This window comes from Periplaneta americana, chromosome 14 (genome assembly GCF_040183065.1).
Source record: "Periplaneta americana isolate PAMFEO1 chromosome 14, P.americana_PAMFEO1_priV1, whole genome shotgun sequence".
Classification (NCBI taxonomy): Eukaryota; Metazoa; Arthropoda; class Insecta; order Blattodea; family Blattidae; genus Periplaneta; species Periplaneta americana.
This window is the reverse complement of record NC_091130.1, coordinates 94,280,305-94,300,315: the sequence shown is the minus strand read 5'-3', so window position 1 is coordinate 94,300,315 and position 20,011 is coordinate 94,280,305. Positions and strand designations below refer to the sequence as shown.

The 20,011-nt window shown below is 37.1% G+C and overlaps 1 protein-coding gene across 1 annotated transcript in view; it reads left to right on the top strand.

The window, feature by feature from the left end:
- The window catches only part of LOC138713584 (alkaline phosphatase-like), a 73,405-nt gene that overhangs the window by 25,659 nt on the left and 27,735 nt on the right, over nucleotides 1-20,011 (top strand). The window contains exons 4-5 of the mRNA XM_069845772.1: nucleotides 8,154-8,334; nucleotides 18,010-18,346. Of these exons, the coding sequence (XP_069701873.1) occupies nucleotides 8,154-8,334; nucleotides 18,010-18,346 (518 nt within the window). The remainder of the gene's footprint in view (nucleotides 1-8,153; nucleotides 8,335-18,009; nucleotides 18,347-20,011) is intronic.

Genomic DNA, 20,011 nt, shown 5'->3' with positions numbered 1-20,011 from the left:
ACAATATTGACTATTCTGGAAGAGAAATTTCATCTTGTGGGTGCATTTCTTGGAAGTATTCTGTTGGAATATTCAGTAAGAGCATGCGCGCGTTTTGTAGACTTGGAGAAGAAGCTACTTAGTCCATTCAATGTCTGAAAAAAAGATCCGGCACTCCTTAATACTCATAGCTGACTGAGATAAGACTAGATTTAGGACATGACTGAAACAATGAACAAATAGAGCTCTAGGATAAATGTCTTGAACTGTGGTTTTAAGTCCATTTATTTCTCCAGCCATCTCTGCCGCACCGTCATATGTTTGACCAACTAATTTGTCTCTAATATCATAAGATCCCACTATGTCCATTACATGATTAAATAAACCATTACAGGATCTATCTGCACTCACATCAACGAAGGAAATAAACGTTTTTTGAACCTGTGCTGTCTGGTCATGGACATACCTGAGAGTGGTGGATAGTTGTGATTTGTTGCTTACATCGGATGTTTCATCTAAAATAACTGCAACATGCTGGGCCATGGAAATGTCATTCTTAATAGATTCCATCAACACGCCACTGATAGCAGCTATCAGGTCATTTTGAATTCTGTTGATGTACCCTTAAATGTTGTAGACGACTCTACATGTTCTCGAAGAGTAGTGTCGTAGCTGCTCAACAAATGTAAACATTCTATATAGTTGCCTTTGTTAAGTGAATCTTCACTTTCGCCATGCCCTCTGAACGGCAGTACTTGCATGGCTAAGAAGCACGTTGTGTCGATTAGGCTTTTCATTATTTCTCTGTTCTTCTTCACCATTTCATTGTGACGCGCCACATCCGATTTCAATTGTTGATCAAGTTGGGTGTCTATACGAACACTTCCAAAACAAGAAAGCTGAACAACCGAACGCAAATGACATTGCGATCGTTCGTGTTTGACAATGGCATTGCTGAGATTATTTAAATTATTATAACCCTCTTTGTTCCACACACTTTGTTCGTTACAAATTAACGGTTAGCACGTCTAGCCGCGAAACCAGGTGGCCCGGGTTCGATTCCCGGTCGGGGCAAGTTACCTGGTTGAGGGTTTTCCCTCAACCCAATATGAGCAAATGCTGGGTAACTTTCGGTGTTGGACCCCGGACTCATTTCACCGGCATTATCACCTTCATCTCATTCAGACGCTAAATAACCTAAGCTGTTGATAAAGCGTCGTAAAATAACCTACTAAAAAAATCGTTACAAATTAATAAGCATGGCCAGCAAAATAATGACTGCATCCTGTTAGCTAATTAGTTTTCACATATTGGTTCACATTGAAATAACGTAAACATTCTCTACTCTTTTCTTTATGTAAAAACTTAAAGTTCGGAAGCGCCGACACTGGTCTTCCCCCCACAGTTACAATTTCAACTTTTTCGTTCAATGATCTACAACCGAAAGTCCTTTTAAAAATCTGTTCAATTATACAGTGATCTTCTGCCATATTACAACAATATCGCACTAGTTTTACCTCACTTTGTTTAAATAGACTCTATAACACACTCACTTTACCAATAGAAGTTCAAATAAACACTATAATATAGTAATTTCATCACCAAAAGCGCTTTCATTAGCGCCTACCAGCCTAACGTACTACGGCAATGGGCAAGACACGTAAATCAGGGCGCATGCGCCAGCTGTTCTAATGTACTGATTATGAAGGGAAACACTACGCTCACTGCAGGGCCAGGGAGGCTCAGCAAGCCGAGCTGCCCAACTCTCCAGTGACGAAAGATGACGCGAGAGCGAGCACACAGCGGACAATAATTGAAATGCGACGTACAGTACCAACCGAAAGGAAATGAAAATAGGATGCCAAGCCAAAATTTGCTGAAATTAGTTAAGGACTCTGCAGACTTTCTTAAATTAACAGTATTACTTTTAAATACAAATTTAATAAATTTGTTCCTGTCTGTCTGGGTAGGCGCAGCAGACCTAGCCTACCCAGAATGCACGCCACTGATACACACACACATACATACATACATACATACATACATACATACATACATACATACATACATACATAGCCACATTGACTTTTATATATAAGATTTGTCTATTTGAACTGTGATGAAGTTCTGTTTTAATAGTATTTGATTTTCTCTAGGAATGTTACTGACAATTTTAATGGAAGTGTCACTTTGTATGTTCTTCAGCAGGTTAATAAACATAAAAATATTTTGCTCAGGAGAACAAAACATGTTGATTTCGAGTGAAACGATTCGCAGCAATTTGTAGTTCTTGCTGGCTGCGATTTCTCAGCCCATACATTTGGTGGAAATTCAGAATTTGATGTTATATATGTCTCTAGTAGATAGGCTAATCACGGAACTTAAACCTTTACGTTATTTGGTAGTATTGCTATTCCACAGTTGTCCACATCTTCTGATGATAAAATGGCAGTCCAAAAAATAACTTAAGAAATTGTCCTATTCCGGAATTATAATAGGAATATCCTGAACTAGCACCAACAGATAGCGCGCGTGTACTTTGAGGGATGTGCTTTGCATGTGCATTTGTTTTCCAGTACAATAATATAAAATTGAGGATTTTCATAGTGTATTAGTATATTAAATACTCTTAAAAACAACTCAAATGCCAAATTTTTTTTCTGTTCCTATATACAAAAACCAGGAAAAGCTTTTTGCCTTTAATCAGTTCCCGAAAGATTGTGAATGCTTTCAACCTTAAAAAAAATGTAACTAATTAAATTGCGCCTCAAAAGTGCTAGCTATTAAAGAAAAAGAACTACTTCAAGTATGGAATTGCTGGCTACAGTTTCATTTTGGTGGAGGGTAAAGAAAAATTGTAATAAAAACATATGCAACCTCAACAGCAAGCTATATTAACTTATATTTATTCAGTACTTGCAGGAATCTCCGAAGTTTACACCTGCATTTTTCAATGGCACGGTATTAGGCGTATAGTAAACTCTCGATTAACTAGGATGATTATTATCCAGGACGATCCGTAGTGAAGGAAGAGATCTATAAATAATTTAGTTTATGTATAAAATAAGAAAGTTGGGGAATCTTGACTCCAAAAATCCATTTCGTGAATAATGCCTTTAATGTAGACTAATTATTGTTAAAACCATGTTTTAATTTCAAATTTTCAAAATCATTCTATTTAACCTCCTGAGTCCTGAGAGTATAGTACAGACCTGCAGAACTGTAGCTCCTGAGAGCGACTGCTTTACTCCCCTTTCTTACCCCACCCACCTTTTCTATCAGTGCGGTCATGACGTTCTAGTTACGCTCGGCTGCATCAACATTATCGCGGCGGGAGGTATATAATACGCTATCAAGAATTACAAATGAACAGATAATAAAATCCTTAGGAAGATACCTTTAGAAAGTAAGAGAAAAATGAATGAGGGAAATAAATAAATTGAAAGACATGTAAAATAAATTTTTAAATGTATGTGTGCATATAATGTAAGAAGGTCTACCTATATATATATATATATATATATATATATAGGCTATATATTACTAGTAAAGCCGATTAAATCCACTTTTTGTGTAAAATAAGTTACGTACAGTGCCCGACTTGTCTTTACGTGCTCTGTATTCTACTAAAATGAAATAAGTCCGAAATGTTGCATGCAGGCAACAAACCATTTACTTTATTTGAAGAATTTATTATGATTTTTCGTACATTAATAAAGTTTTAATTCCTGTTTTTACAAAACTTGCATTACTGGTATTAACTGGTTTTACTAGTAATAGGACGATAAATAAACTGTACGTTGAAAAGTGAGTGATAGCTATATTACAGGATGTCAATGCTGTCATTCAACATTGTAACGCACTCCGGCCAAATAAATAAGTATATAAATATATAAGTAAAGTAAAGTAAAGTAAATAAATAAGTAATTAAGTAAGTAAATAAGTAGGCCTAAATAAGTAAGTAAATAAATAAACAAACAAACAAACCAATAATACGCGTACTGCAGTTTAAGGAGAACTGGAACATGGCAAAATCTAAACCCGTGAAGAAATATTACTTCCAAAGGAAATGGGAATATGATTATTTTGTTGTTGGAGACGAAAGAATTGCTTGTTTTCTGTGTCCCATCCAATTTATTTCTACTCGTCATTTCAATATTAAACCACATTTCAACAAAGACCATATTAAGAATTATGGAATGCACAAACTTTCGGGTAAGTTCATCATTACGAACTGTGTATTGATTATTTATTTATATACTGTAAAATTAAGGACTTCACTCATTGTGTTCATTTTGAATTGAAATTAAAAGTGACTTTCAAGGTTCATTACTTAAATGCTATAAATTTATGTTTCTGTAGGTGATGATAGGAGAAAAGTTTTCGAAAATCTAAAACGGGTTAGGTGCAAAGAAATCTCAAAGAAACTACCGACAGGAAATTTAGCATAATTGTAAACCTTGAAACTAGATAACTCATTATAAAAACAATAAATTTATTACAATCCTTTTTGAAACTTACATGCCGCCACTTATGGACCTTTGACGTCCAGAGAAGGTAAATAACTCTACGCGGAAGTCGATAATTCCCAATAGAAGTGGAGTGAGGCTGACGTCATATTTTCCCTACTTGCGAGTTCTGCAGGCCTGGTATAGTACGTCATTATGATATAAGATGTATGTACAGAGACCCGAAGCATAGTATAGTCTAACACATTTGAATTTTTGCTCTAATTGTAACCTGTAGATTTTTTCTGCATTTTTCCTCATGTCAGTGACTTTTTGTTTTGAAGTGTAGAATTATATTGAACTTTAAAAAGAAAACAACAAATGTCTCAGGACTCCGGAGGATATTCAAAACTGCATGTCCTTAACCTACAAAACCCACGAATAATCGTGATACTACTTCGATCATATTATAGCATTCTACTAAAAATTGAATTTGATCTATCTGCAGCTAGAGAAAAAATACGAGGAATTCAAGCCCGATAGTCTCCTCTATGTAAAAAAAAATTGGTGGCTGCATATCCCGTTTTTCGCGTACTATACTTACTAATATTCACTTTTCACAAAGTTCCTATTTTCTTTTATTCGTGCACCTCGTTCTCAAAGTTCTCGTTTAGGTTCATGAACATTCAATTCACTCGTATCTATATTCTGCATACTGCAGATTTCTCCATTTATCTCTTAAGGAAAATCGCTCAGTATTAAAGCCTACAAGTTTACACTATTATTTATTGTAAATTAAATTAAATTATGAGATAAAATAAAATTAATTACATTAAATTATACTAGCTTATAGAAAATAATTATAAATATAATTTTGACACGCACAGAAAACCAACAAGCGAGAGAACATAATGAACTGTAGCATATGACATACGAGTAATATAGGTCTACAACATTTTTGCCGCATGGAACGTACCTGGAATCTAACGGTAAAACTTCTCATAAGATATTTGTATTACTATAGCCTTTTTCTAAATGGAACTCTTTGATTTTCCTCCACCAATTTTATGCGAGATGGCTTTTGTAGCTGCCAATTTTTAATTTAATTTACAACATTCAGAAACAAAATACTGCATTGCAATGATATAGACCTACATCACTTTATTGGAAAGAAATAGAAAACCAGAGATACATAAACACTATGATTAAGACATGAATTATGAAAAACTGATGGAACAATATTGATGAAGTTATAAATTTTCAATCTACATAGAAAGATTTGACTCAGCAAAGAATATTCAAATAAGTTTGTATCAAAAACATAACAATATTGTTAATGCTGTCGTTCACAAGAAATAACTCTTCGTCTCTCTTTGTTTTTACATTCACTTTATGCAATTCTGGTAAGAATGTTGTAAATTTAGGAAATTCCACTGCTCTAGCCCGGTAAATAGTATTTCGAATAAACTTAACATCATGAGCAGAGGTAAGAAGTTCATACCGAAGAGATTTTGTAGATAATGTTTACACATTACATAATTTCCAGGAACATGTTTCTGCATTTTTTTATATATGATTATCAGTAAATCTTGAAGTACTACATTCAACTTCGTGTGATCCGAAGATTTAAATTCTGCCATGATGAAAATCGCTCACTAAACTGCACATCTCCACTGCGAACGTTAGCACGTATGATATGATTGGTTGGGGAAAACCTCGGAAAAACCCAACCAGGTAATCAGCCCAAGCGGGGATCGAACCCGCGCCCGAGCGCAACTTCAGACCGGCAGGGAAGCGCCTTAATCGACTGAGCCACGCCGATGGCTACAATTCTATATTATATTACCCCAGATCTGCCTTACTTTACAATTTTACTCATCTATGCCAAGTCTCACACTCACAACTTTATATATATATATATATATATATATATATATATATATATATATATATATACACACACACACACACACACACACACACACACACACACACACACACACACACACACACACACACACACACACAACAAGATCAATTTAATACACAATTACTTTTAACTTTCTCTTACCATTTCATCTTCACTATCATTAAAAATTTGCCCAATTTATTTAACTCTCTTATATTAGTTATATTACATATTTTCTTATATGCTACAAATCTATTCATATTCAAAAATTTATTATTCATCCATTTTTTCCTTGTATTTTCTGTTACTTGACATTCTAATAATATATGGAACGCGTCTTCTCCCATGTCGCAAAGGACGCAGATATCCTTCTTTATGGTACCCCTCCTGTTTTTCAATTTCCATATCCCTAGCCCATCTTCACTTTCCTATTATTTATTCTGACATATTCTTCTTGTTCCCATGACGTTTTAATGTCCTTATAGTTACTCAATGTTCTTAATTCGTTGAGATTTTCATATAATTCCTGTCTCGTAATTTCATTACACTTCTCTTTTACGATTTTACAAATTACATTTACATTCATTACTCCAATTTCCTCCCATAACCATCTTAGACCTGATCTATTCACCTTGTTCTTTACATCTTCTAGCCAATTGGATTTGAAATTCGTGTCCCGAAGAAACTGCAAACACTTCTTTTCAATGGCACTATCCTCCTTCTCCATAATATGACCTAATAATTTTATTTTCCTTACTGGTATCGTTCCCATAATACTATCTACCCCCATTTCGAATCTAGCAGCTAGGTTAGAGGCGTTCCACGGGATTCCTATAAATTTCTCACAAAACGTTAGCACGTAATGAAACTGCTTCTCTGCTGTGCATATTGATGTAATGTAATTCCAAAAGTCACCCATCCACACATGCGGATATACTTTTGAGTTGTTTATAGAATATAGGAGCAGAGTCTAGTATAGCCTACACAGAAGATAGCTAGTGTAATAGAGCGAGCGTAGTCTATATGTGTGGCTGCATCCTGAATAAATCCGCTGGTTCTGTCACAGTTTTGTTTAATTGCTTTTCTCTTCAATTTACTGCAGAGTTTTCGCCTATTTAACACTTGTTCTTCAACTTGGTCATGATTATGATTTAAAACATTCAGTACTACATTTTCATTTCCATAAAATTTTACTATTTACACAGCACCACAATTGAACATTGTTTGTTATCACGTTGAGAATTCTAAATGTATAGCAACATTATCACTAAGCACAAGCAGACTGAATATACAAGTTGGTAAGATGGTGCTAGAAGCAGCGGATATATAAGTAGGCTACATAGTAAGGCAGAAGAGTGTTTAATTGAGCGGCGGATGTATACACCATAAGAAAATATTGTGACCTTCAATTCCTACCTGCTTTTTCGGTTGGACTGACTCGATGCGCGATGTTATCGGTGCCACCGGAAATGACACTGGGTTGAAGTGCAGTCATTTTACGAGTCTTAACGTGAGTAGTAAGAGTAATTTTTAATTATACACCTTGCATAGTTCGTTTATTAAATCTCTGCCTCTATGCAACGTCACAGTTTTCGGTGAGGGAGAAGAAAGACAGCAGAAGTTTGCAATGCTTTTTAATGTTCTGACGTCCACGATCAAGATAAGCCACTTGAAATTTATCGGTCACTCACCAGCAGAGATGTAATGAAAAATTGTAAAACTAAACTGCGTTAAAGTTACAATCTACAAAATTTGTAGTGCAAAGTTTTGTCAGTTTTTTTTAATCATTAAAATTAAGCTTTTATTAAATGTTCCAGGGACCTCAATGTGATACTTGGAGGTGGAATGAACCAAATGGGAGTTCCAGTGAAACAGGGCGATTATATCTACTGCACTCGTAACGACAATCTAAATCTCGCCGAAAAATGGAAAGAGGGAAGAAAAAATTATCTATTTGTTAACACAACAGAAGAGTTCCTGGGAGCTGATCTTAGCAAGGTGAAATCGGAGAGCTTAATGTAAAGTAGTGCCACTTTTGTCAAGTTTCAGCAAACTTTTTGTTATCTTTTCTTGGGATCTCGATTGTTTTATAGAAGTTATTCAATCACATATTTAAGATCAAAAGCCGGGTTTTATCTTTGTTATAAGAGTTCTCATTTGAACTTATAGGCTAATTTCAGTTTTCAAACTTAGGAAATAACCCTTCAGTCAGCAGCATGTCCGTGACGATAATGTGCCAAACGAAATACTTACAAATTGATTAATATTATGGTATATGTTCGTGACATATATACTGTACATTACATATTATAGTATCTACAAAAAAGTAATTGGGCACTTTTTTTGCCCCTTTAGAACCTCGTGGTACCACCACCTCTTTATTTAGTTTATTGGGTTATTTTACGACGCTATATCAACATCTTAGGTTTGAATAAAATGAAGGTGATAATGCGGGTGAAATGTGTCCGGAGTCCAGCACCGAGAGTTACCCAGCATTTGCTCGTATTGGGTTGAGGGAAAACCCCGGAAAAACCTCAACCAGGTAACTTGCCCCGACCGTGATTCAAACCCGGGCCACCTGGTTTCGCGGCCAGACGCGCTGACCGTTACTCCACAGGCGTGGACACACCTCTTGTTACTATAACAGCAGCCGCCCTATCACGCATGCTTCCACTAGTTTGTGTAGGATATCCACTGGAATGCGTCGCCATTCCTCTTGCAACATGGCACTCAGTTGGACAATGGAAGTTGGCCCCATGTTACGGCGGCTACTGTGCAGTGGTATGCAGACAATAATGTTCACCGGTTGGACTGGCCTGTACAGAGTCCTGATCTCAATCCTATTGAGCACCTTTGGGAGGAATTGGACCGCCGATTGAGGTCTCGGGAGATACGGCCAACTTCCATTGTCCAACTGAGTGCCATGTAGCAAGAGGAATGGCGACGCATTCCAGTGGGTATCCTACACAAACTAGTGGAGAGCATGCCTGACAGGGTGGCTGCTGTTATAGCAACAAGAGGTGGTACCACGAGGTTCTAAAGGGACAAGAACAGTGCCCCATTACTTTTTGGTAGATAGTGTATATACACATATGTATACATGCACTCGGGCGTGGTTTCGAAACTCGCTAATGCACATTGGTCTTCGCAGATATTTCTGAACTGTAAAGGAATGTAAGATAACCACATGGCGAACCTTGGTTTCATTTTTCCACAATACTATCTCGCTATCAGCAATTCCACTAACGATAATGATCCTAGCAACGTTGTTGAATAACATATTGAAAAGGGGGGTTACTAGGTAGGCCTAAATTGGCCTGGAAAGACGATTCATTGAAGATCTTCAGAAACATACGGCAGTACCACTTACTGTGGGCAGCATAATCTTGCAGGCGTGTAAAGATTCGTTAGATAACATGATTGCTAAAGAAATTGCTCAGCACTTTATATACGATAAGAGAAAGGAGAAGGTTGCGGAAGAATTTTCAATTAGAACTAATTTTACCTACGACTGTGCAAATTATATGAACTTATTTTCTTAACAGTCAGTATATATTATATATGGTATGTAAGATAATAAACTTTTCCCTTGGTAGGAGGATAAATGAACCAATCTCTTTCCACGAATTCTTTGTTTGGCACTGGTCGCGAAAACATTACTTTATTGAGGCATCTTTTCTCGACTTTATCTCCAATTTTGTATTCATAGGCTGATTTATCAAAATTATTACCTATATTTCTACAAGCGGAAGGCCCGTTCCTACTCAATAATCCCATAAGATGTTATTAGTATCTGGTCAAAGACTTAGGTCTAAAAATTGTATATTTACCTTTTCTGAAACAATCGTACGTACATTGTTTTGTGAAGCACAATTTGTCACCTGTTTTTTTTTTAATTTCAGCACTGTACATTAATGAATCTTCTAGCTTTCGGTTTACTGTTTTTTATTCAGTTTTGTCCAAACTCGAAGATGAGTGGCCAGGAATCTCATTTATATTATAATTTCGAGTAATTTATTTTTTTGTTGCCAGTGGTGAAACTGAAATGGTTAATTAACTTCAGAATTTTCTTAATGTTTTCTTTTCGTTGTATACCTTCCTTTCGCTTAGCCCAACCACTTTCATAAACCCTTATTACTAATATTAACTGTTTTAAATTATACAATAAAATTTACTAACCCAGTAGATTTGCTGGTACAATCACTTACGTTCGAAAGCCGAATAAATAGTGTGGGTACTATCGGATGTTGTGTAGGATAAGCCATTTGATTGCGAAATTCCATAGTATCTTTTTAAGAAATTTGTATTATAGTTGTATAAAATACTCCGATATATTATACGCAATAAATTAATAAAGGAATTTGGCATCTTTGGTAGGTACAATATAATTTAGGAAAATAGTTATTGAAATATAAATTAATTGAATGACTCCATTGCAGCGTCATTTACTGTTTTTTTATTTATTTTATTGGGTTATTTTACGACGCTGTCTCAACATCTAGGTTATTTAGCGTCTGAATGAGATGAAGGTGATAATGCCAGTGAAATGAGTCCGGGGCCCAGCACCGAAAGTTACACAGCATTTGCTCGTATTGAGTTGAGGGAAAACCCCGGAAAAACCTCAACCAGGTAACTTGCCCCGACCGGGATTCGAACCCGGGCCACCTGGTTTCGCGGCCAGACGCCCTGACCGTTACTCCACAGGTGTGGACTCGTTTATTGTAATCGTTGCAAATTGGATGAGAGAAAAATAGCATTTGAGAGAATTGAAAGATCTCACACTTGCCAAGCAGCACTTTCAACAAGACGAGAATAGAGAATATTTTATTAAGAGAGTGTGATAGAGAAAAATTGATTGTGCGGAAGCAGCTGAGACATAACGGCAGATAATAGTACAGTATTGTCGAAGCAAGGATGACAGAGAAACAGTAACAAACAATACCATTATTATTTAATGAATAAACGTTTTGCTCTAAAAACTAATAGGCCTAACTGATTTGACAATATTATTATTATTATTATTATTGTTATTATTATTATTATTATTATTATTATTATTATTATTATTATTATTATTATTTTGAGGCCCCGTTATAATCCGAGACCCCCGGCACACAGTGTACAGCTTTCCCAATCTAGGTGGACAACATGAAATTTAGACTTGTTTAGTTGAAAAGCTCATTTCCGAAAGTTACCAACTTCAAAAAGTTCGAAAATGATATAAATAACAGGTGGCATCACTTCTAGGAACCACACTCTATAATAACACAGTCTAGTATATACAGTCATGAAGCTTGAGTTGTGTAGGTGCTAGGAACAATAGACTGTGCCGGTACTATTTCGCATTGTCTGTAATGAGGCGATATTAGCAACTATTTATGGATCCATATTTTCTACGTATTGAGCTTCGTGACTGTATATACTAGACTGTGATAATATGGCGAAAGCAAAAGTTGGCAAAACGTATGATATTCATGTTAAATTATGTCTTAAAATCTTGCTTTCATTACACTAAGTAGGCCTACCAAATCCCAGCTGATTTCTCTGACAAAAGATAACATCCGTTCAACCAATTAGACTATCTGCTTCTAAAGCAGTGAGCTCTATACTAAACAGAAGGCGCTATCGCAATTATCTTTCCTGTCTGAAAGCGTGACTGTTGGTGAGGGTATTGCTCTCTCTAACTAATCTGTTTCAATGAGTCTTTCGTGAGGATGATGTTGCACATGCGCAGTAAGCAATAAAAGTACCGTTATTGCAGGGGTCAGCACAGAGCACGCTGGGGCTAGGATCTCTTACCCGCTGAAAACGCAGTGCACCCTCGCAGTGCACTAGGGTGCACTGCGTAGATGCTAGCGGGTATGCTTTCTATCTCTCCGTGCTGCACGACGGTGTACATGGGACAGCACCGCGTACCCATTGTACATTTCAGCGAGTGCTGACGACCACTGCGTTATTGTGTACGATAGCATTCACTGCAAGAGAAACATGGACAACACTATGTTAGAAAGAGATAGCAATACGCTCAGGCGCTCAGCATTCGCGTCACGCTTTTAAAACATTGAGTGGTACCTTCTCTTTAGTATAGAGCTCACTGTTCTAAAGTCACATGATGCAAGATGGCGGTTGGTGTAGGGCGGTACCTTCTCTTTAGTATAGAGCTCACTGTTCTAAAGTCACATGATGCAAGATGGCGGTTGGTGTAGGGCCATACAGTTAATATAATACAGACAGCGTGTATAGTTGCACAGAAGGCTACTGAAGGGTATCAACATCGAAACACGGACGACTCACGTGACTTTGGGACGAAAGCAGCCGATTTCTGTTGACTGACATAGGCTCGTAAAGATTTTTCATAGGAAATACTGTGATTTTATTTGATCGAGCACAATAAGTAGAAATATTACGTTGTTCATAATATACCTAGGTATAATGAAATTAAATGATTGTCTAAACTTCTGCTATTCGTCCGAGAATATATTATTATTTATTAAATTTAATGCCCAGACACTCCCTACAAAAGGGTAATTCCTCTTACATAAACGTAATCAACATTTCTACACAAAAATATTGTAACTTTTATACAAAACAATAATGTAACTTTATTGTTTCAACAATATCACTTTCTATAATTTACTTTAAACGCTCCCGTCAACAATGGGATTTCCACTCCACACAGCAACTCAGTATTCGTTATTGCACTCCACAGACGACAATGACAATTCACTTGGATTATTGAAAACAACAATGTACTGCTAATCTCAACTAATGTTCACAAAGCACTATTTACAAAACAAAACTGTCAGTTCTCAGTTCACAGTTCGTTGCCTTGGCTAGTTCCTCTAGCTCATTCACTCAAGTTCACAGTATATCGAACCCAAGCCTTCTAGAGACAGTCCACTGCACTCGAACTCAGGCCTTCCGGGGACAGTCCACTGCACTCGAACTCAAGTCTTCCAACTGCGTTGCTCCCGCCTGGACCCTCGCACAGTCGCGGACAAACACTCAAGTCGAACTCCGATCTCGAAGCTGGCTTCACTGCTACACACTGCTTGCTGACCAAAAACTGACAACTCTCTTCTTCTCGCGTCCTGTATTTATTACTAAACCATAGTTTCGAGAAATTACGATTTCGCGATCAATCTACAGATGCCGAGAAGATGGCGCCTATCTAGACTGCTCTGGATTTCTCCCCTCTCCCTTCGTCACAGCACATGCCCTAGGAAGTAGATGCGTGTGCAACTTCATTTGCCGCTCCGAGCCACCGCCGACCTTGCCCTCCTTCTGCCGGTCGCGAGATCGTATCCCTGCTGTCACAATATAATCTATGCTACTGTATTCCTATAAAAATGTTTGTAAACATCTGTTATGTAGGAGAGAATTTACTAATTTTGTCTAAATGTACCACCAATTAAATTGGAATTTCTCTTATACAAGCGTATAATATATGCCACCTGTAACTTTCACACAAAGTTCCATAAAAATTTAGGCTATTATAAAGAAAGAAAGTTATTGATTTTGTATAAATTCATACGTATAAGGATTCAGTATATCTTTCACAAACGTAATTACAGTCTCTATACAAAAAATATAGTATAAACAATTTCATAAAAGTCCGTTATTATGGAGACAAGTTACTAATATTGTCTAAAACTAGCCCCTGTAAAGGGGTAGTTTCTCTTACTCAAATGTAAGCAGAGTTTGTACACAAATAATATGTGCTACCTGTAAGATCTATACAAGGTTTCATAGCAATCCGTTAGAATGTAGAGAAGTTATAGCTAGATTTACATTTTTTAGGATTTTTCAGCGGCCACTGGATTCGACCATGCGTTAAAACGGCACTGATTTAAATAACGACTGTGCACAAATAAAATATGAATGACTCGGCAAGTGCACTTATTGTTATTTGTTAAAGTCTTATATTTGATAAATCGTAAAATAAAGATTTTTGCCACTTTTATTGCAACAATAAATATTTTATTTCCATGTGAGCAAAATCTGCAGAAATTACAATAGAGATATAAGTACAGTTGAAATTACTTCAAAACACCTCTTTGAGTATGTATGAAAGTATAAGAGGGCGCCTTGGTTTATAGCTCTTACTTGAAATGTGTCTTAAATATGATGAATCAATCTAGCACCAGTTACTTAAATTAAAGTAACTATTTCACCCATACCGTCAGAATCCGTTGAAATTCAACAAACCAGAGCCATATAGGAGAAAGTAAAATTGTTGTGTATATTTAGGCCTTTACATAGGTCTATGTATTATTTATATATTGTGACAGCGACGTGAGATTCGAACTCACGACCAGCGTCCCGCAAGAGAGAAGATCGCGCGGAGCACTTTGGGATGGCGCGCGGCGGAGAGGGGAAAGGGCCAACGCGGCGAGAGAGTGGAGAGAGAGTGCGCGCGCATCTGGTGCTGGTAGAGAGGAGAGGGCTCTGGATTTTTCTGGAGTGCCATCTCTAGAGACGCGTGGAACTTTCGAGGCTACGTTGCTGTGGTTATAAATTAAGGACGCGAAGGAACGACAGCAGTTTTTCAGTTATTCAGTCAGTGAGAAAGCCAGAGCAAGGAAGCCAGTCTTGTGTACCGGAGTTCGACTCGAGTGTGCGTCCGCAACTGCGTCAGCAGCCGAAGGCCTGAGTTCGAGTGCAGTGGACCGCAGTTGGGGGGACCTGAGTTCGAGTGCAGTGGACCGCAGTTGGAGGGACCCGAGTTCGAGTACAGTGAACTGTCTCTGAAGGTCTGTGGTTCGAGATACTGTGAACTCGAGTGACTGAGATAGAAGAACTGTGAACTGAGAACTGATAGTTCTGATTTGTAAATAGTGCTTTGTAAATATTAGTTAAGATTAACAGTTCATTGTTGTTCGTAATAGTCCGAGTAAATTGTCATTGTCGTCGGTGGAATGCTATAACGAATATTGTGTTGAGTGAAAATCCAATTGTTGACGAGAGCGTTTGAGGCGAATTGTAGAAAGGAATTATTGTTGGAAGAATAAATTACATTGTTGTTACTAATAAAATTCACAATATTATTCTTCAGTTGCGCTTTAATAAGTTCTTTATGTTAACTTCATAATTTAAATGTAGGCCTATTATTATTGTTACGCAACACAAATCAAATATTTTTTTATCTGTACATAAGGTAGATTAGTTGTAGCCACAATCTCAATGTCGGCTCAATTTCGTGAGAAATAAATTGCATTGTTATGGTCTATGGAATATTTGGCATTTAAATACCTTTAATACTGTATATTCATTTAATAGTGTATAAGGTAAGTTGCCAAGTTGCCCATTTATCGTCCCCCGTTTGGTTTTTGCTTACCATTCACAGGTCATTAAAGTTGAAGACTTGAAAATTATGTAATTAAGGTCCTTGAACATTTAGCTACATTTAGACTTCGAAATTTATAAGTGCGGAAACAAATGGAATATAAAACATGAATGTATTTATGCATTTTTTGACATTTCAATGAAGCGGTCTAAATTTCGCCCCTATGCTTTTTAACATATTCAGTGAAAATTATTTCAATAATAGGCTACAGTGAAATTAAAAGAAATGGAACAAAAGGATCTTTAGTAATAACTAATGAACGCTGAAAATATTTAAGACAGATTTTGAAAATTATTTTAATGATATTTCGCAAAAAAGGAAATACCTCTTTCATATGATATTTTTTAAAACTTTGCAAAACTTTTTAGACAGTTTAAACCGAGATTAAATAATTCAGTGCGTTTTAGTCCGGTCTGAAATATAAATGACAACAACCTTTTTAATATTAAACGAGATGGGAATAAAGTTTCGATTTTCGTCCCGGGGACAAAATTTAGACAGATCCTTGGGGACGAAATATAGGTATGTAGCCTACACCACAAACGTATGGCAGCATCATGTACTAACTGCGCTACAATATCCGGTCCGTTGACTGTATAACCTTACACTAGACACTTTAATCTATATAAATTATAGAAGCAAAAATAATACGGAAATACGTACCTTGGACTGTAAAGCACTACTGAGAATGTATGACAGATATTAATAACCAGTGGCGGTTCCTCGGGGGAGGGAAGGGAGGAACGTCCTCCTCACATTTTCTTCTTTTGAAAGTAAATGCCAAATAAAATATTTGCCTTGATATTTGAGGAAGATTCGATCATTTTTAAGTTCACAGCTATAAGAAAAACACGGTTGATCGAGTTTTAAACGACGCGCGCTCATGTGCTGTAGAAAACTGTGAGAAAGATGCGAGATTGTCTGTGTAGAGGAAAGGCACTCCATTTTCTCCTCTACTGCAGTTAACACACATAGACAACAGCGTACTAGCGGCCAGAGAAAGAAGCAGAGTTTTAAAGCAAGTAAATGAACGAAGAGGGAGGAGATCCTCCTCTGAATCAGTCGTGGGCGGGAAATAGAAACCGACTGGTCGTGCAGCAAGCTCGCTACCGCTGCCACCTAACGATGCTGCATTCAACCGGACTATAACACATCTAGGAGGAGACACAACAAAAACAGTTTTAACGCAACGCTATGAAAGACACCATGTAAACTTTTTTTTTAATTATAAGTCAAAAATATTATTCATTGCACTTTATATAGGCTACTATTCATGGTTTGAAACTTTCGTGGTTATTTGAAAGTTAAAGTCGGGTTTATGTAAAACAAAGAGGAAGTAGTTCTACGTAGTTGGCCCCTGAAATTCACTTGTATTGATTGTTTACTAGACAGGGCAACAGCTAAGTTGTCAGTTTTGTACAAATATATTTGAAACTGAAAGTAGGTACTCCAAACTACATCATTTTTAACATGAAAAATTAATCGGCCACCGGCAGCTTTGAACAATAATGATAGTATGACTTTACAAGAACTGACATTCTTCAAAAGCATGTGATACTGAACTTGTAAAATGTACATGTGGCAACACAGACCACGTGGGTGGTGCAGTGTTCTCGCTTTCCTCAGATTATTTACCATTTCCATTTCCGTAAAAGGTTCCGGTTACGAGTTAGTAGCTAGTCTCTTCCAACACGTGTGATGCTGTAGTGTGCTCGAAAAATGCTACGAGGTTGTGAATTTCCTTGTAATTGTTAATTTGCGCAATTCTTCAACAATGAATGGAAGTGAAAACATAATATATTTTGGACAATTTAGGAGATTCAATTTACAAGAACAGATTATTGCTATACAGAAGGGAAGGCCAACCCCAACACTACCTGGTCTTTACATGTATGCATGTAGGCTGATTTGTAGCATGTTTCATTCAAGAAGGTGTCATTCCGTGCTGTTAACTTCTTTCCTCCTCTTAAGAAATATGCAGGAGCCGCCACTGTTAATAACCCAAATAACAGCGAAATATACTCGCTCTAACTGAACGCACGCATACTACTGCATAAAGAGGGATGGTTTCTACTCACCACTACCAGGGTACTACGACACGTTATAGAAGAAAACCTGTGGGGGACGAATATAGGCAAGGGAACCAACATTGGGCGGTACACCTTAACAACAGATAGATTTTCTTTTCCCCGACTTTCCTCGTGAAGGTGCTGATTCATATTTCCAAAATGTTCAATGTAGGCTATCTGAATCTATGACATAGTGTAAAAACAAAAAATGTTGATGAACTTATTGCTCTATGTGCTAAACGTTGTGCAATTTTTCAGATTGAGTACCTTATGGGATTATTCAGCCCTGGACACTTGCCCTATGTACTGGAACGCAAGGGGGAGCCATCACTGGTCAACATGACTGAACAGGCCCTGAAGATTCTTAGCCGCAACCCAAATGGCTACGTTCTCCTGGTAGAGGGAGGGAACATCGACAACGCCCACCACGATGGCATGGTTCGCCAGGCTCTGGAGGAGACAGCAGAGATGGACGACGCAGTGGCGTATGCCGTGCAGGTTACGGATCCCGATGACACGCTTATCGTAGTTACCGCAGACCATTCACACACTCTCTCCATCGCCGGCTACCCTGCGAGAGGGGACGACATTCTAGGTCTGTATGACACAGTATTTGTTTAACTCATAAGTAGGGCCTGGATTTTTCGAAAATGCATAAGCGCATATGCAAATGCATATTTTGAGGGTTAGTGCATGTTTCGGCATTTATTTAGTTTATGTATGATCAATTATCTGACATTATTGAACGAACTGTAAATCTAGTAATGAATTTGTATGTCGGGCATTCCTTGGCACCACAATAACCTTCCTATTTCAAGTAAAATGTTAACGGGACCATACTTCCAGTCTCACAATACATGCAGGTAGATGGACGTTGGAGACCTTTTTCACAAAAGGAATTTCTTACATTCCTTTCTCAGTGCAGTATCCTCTCAAAGTTTGTATCGACAGGACCGCAGGTGTTCATCTGTTAACTTGTTTTTCGTCTACTAATAGTATATGCGGTGTTCTGTCAGATTAAACTAAAAATGCCTAAAGATAAGTCCACTAAATCCTTTTTAATTAAACAGTGGATTTCAGGCAATAGTGACTATTCAGGTAACGGCGATATAGTGTATTGTCAAGTATGTAAGAAGGCTGTGAAATGCGAGAAAAAGTTTTAACTAGAACAGCATTCGAAAACAATTGCACATCTCTAGTCAAAACAAAAGAACACGCAACAGGTACTTTTAACTCAGGCGAAATCACGGTCAAGTTAGTACATTTTAAAACCGCTGACCTTTGTAAAGCTTTGTATGCAGAACATTCCGCTGCATAAATTAAATAATCCACATCTACGATCATTTCTTCAAAAATATTGTCTTAATGAGAGGACACCAGATGAATCCAACGGTCTGACATAGGAGGGAACTGCGCATGGATTTTGGTTGATGAATCAACAGATTCGTGTGGCAGATACATAGCGAACTTCATGGTGGGTAAATTATGTCCAAAAGAACCCAGAAAACCTCATTTACTTTCATGCAAAGTGTTGGAAAAAACCAACCACAGTACAGTTGCAAGATTTGGTTAGTGCATATTGTTTTGTTTTTAGTGCATATTTTCAACATTTTTAGTGCATATTTGCATGCATATTTTAGGTATTTTCAATGCATATATATCCGGACCCTACTCATAAGTCATAAACCAGCAATGCTCTTTCTCTTCAACTCTCAAATCAATGACATCCCTTTCAGACTGCCCACTAAATACCCAAGGCCGGATTTAGGTATAGTCCCACCCCTAGGCAGTGCTAAAAATTTCCGCCCCCAACTCCTACAAACAAGTTATAAGCAGCTATTATACAGATCACGTTTAGTTTAAATTAGTTTTACAATTCAGAAAACAATAAATTACTGGAATCAAAATAGATACTTCTTACTTGTGAATTATACAGATTTCCTTCGCACTTTCTTCACAGAGAAAGCACTGTTGATGTCATCTAAGTCGATCTGACGAAGCTCATCAGACTCGATGCAAAGAAACAGATTATCCAAACTTATTCATTGTTGAAACAAAATTGATTAATTTTGTGATAGCCAACCTGTGGTTTATTTTTAAGCACTGATTTTGTTGGTGGTATAATTTATTACAAATAGGCTATTTATTACTTCGATTGGAAGTAGTATAATGTAAATTGAAAAATATCTCCAACTCTTTGCGGAATAAATCTTTCATATTGCATTATGTAGTATAGGCCTACATATTGGAAAGTGATTAA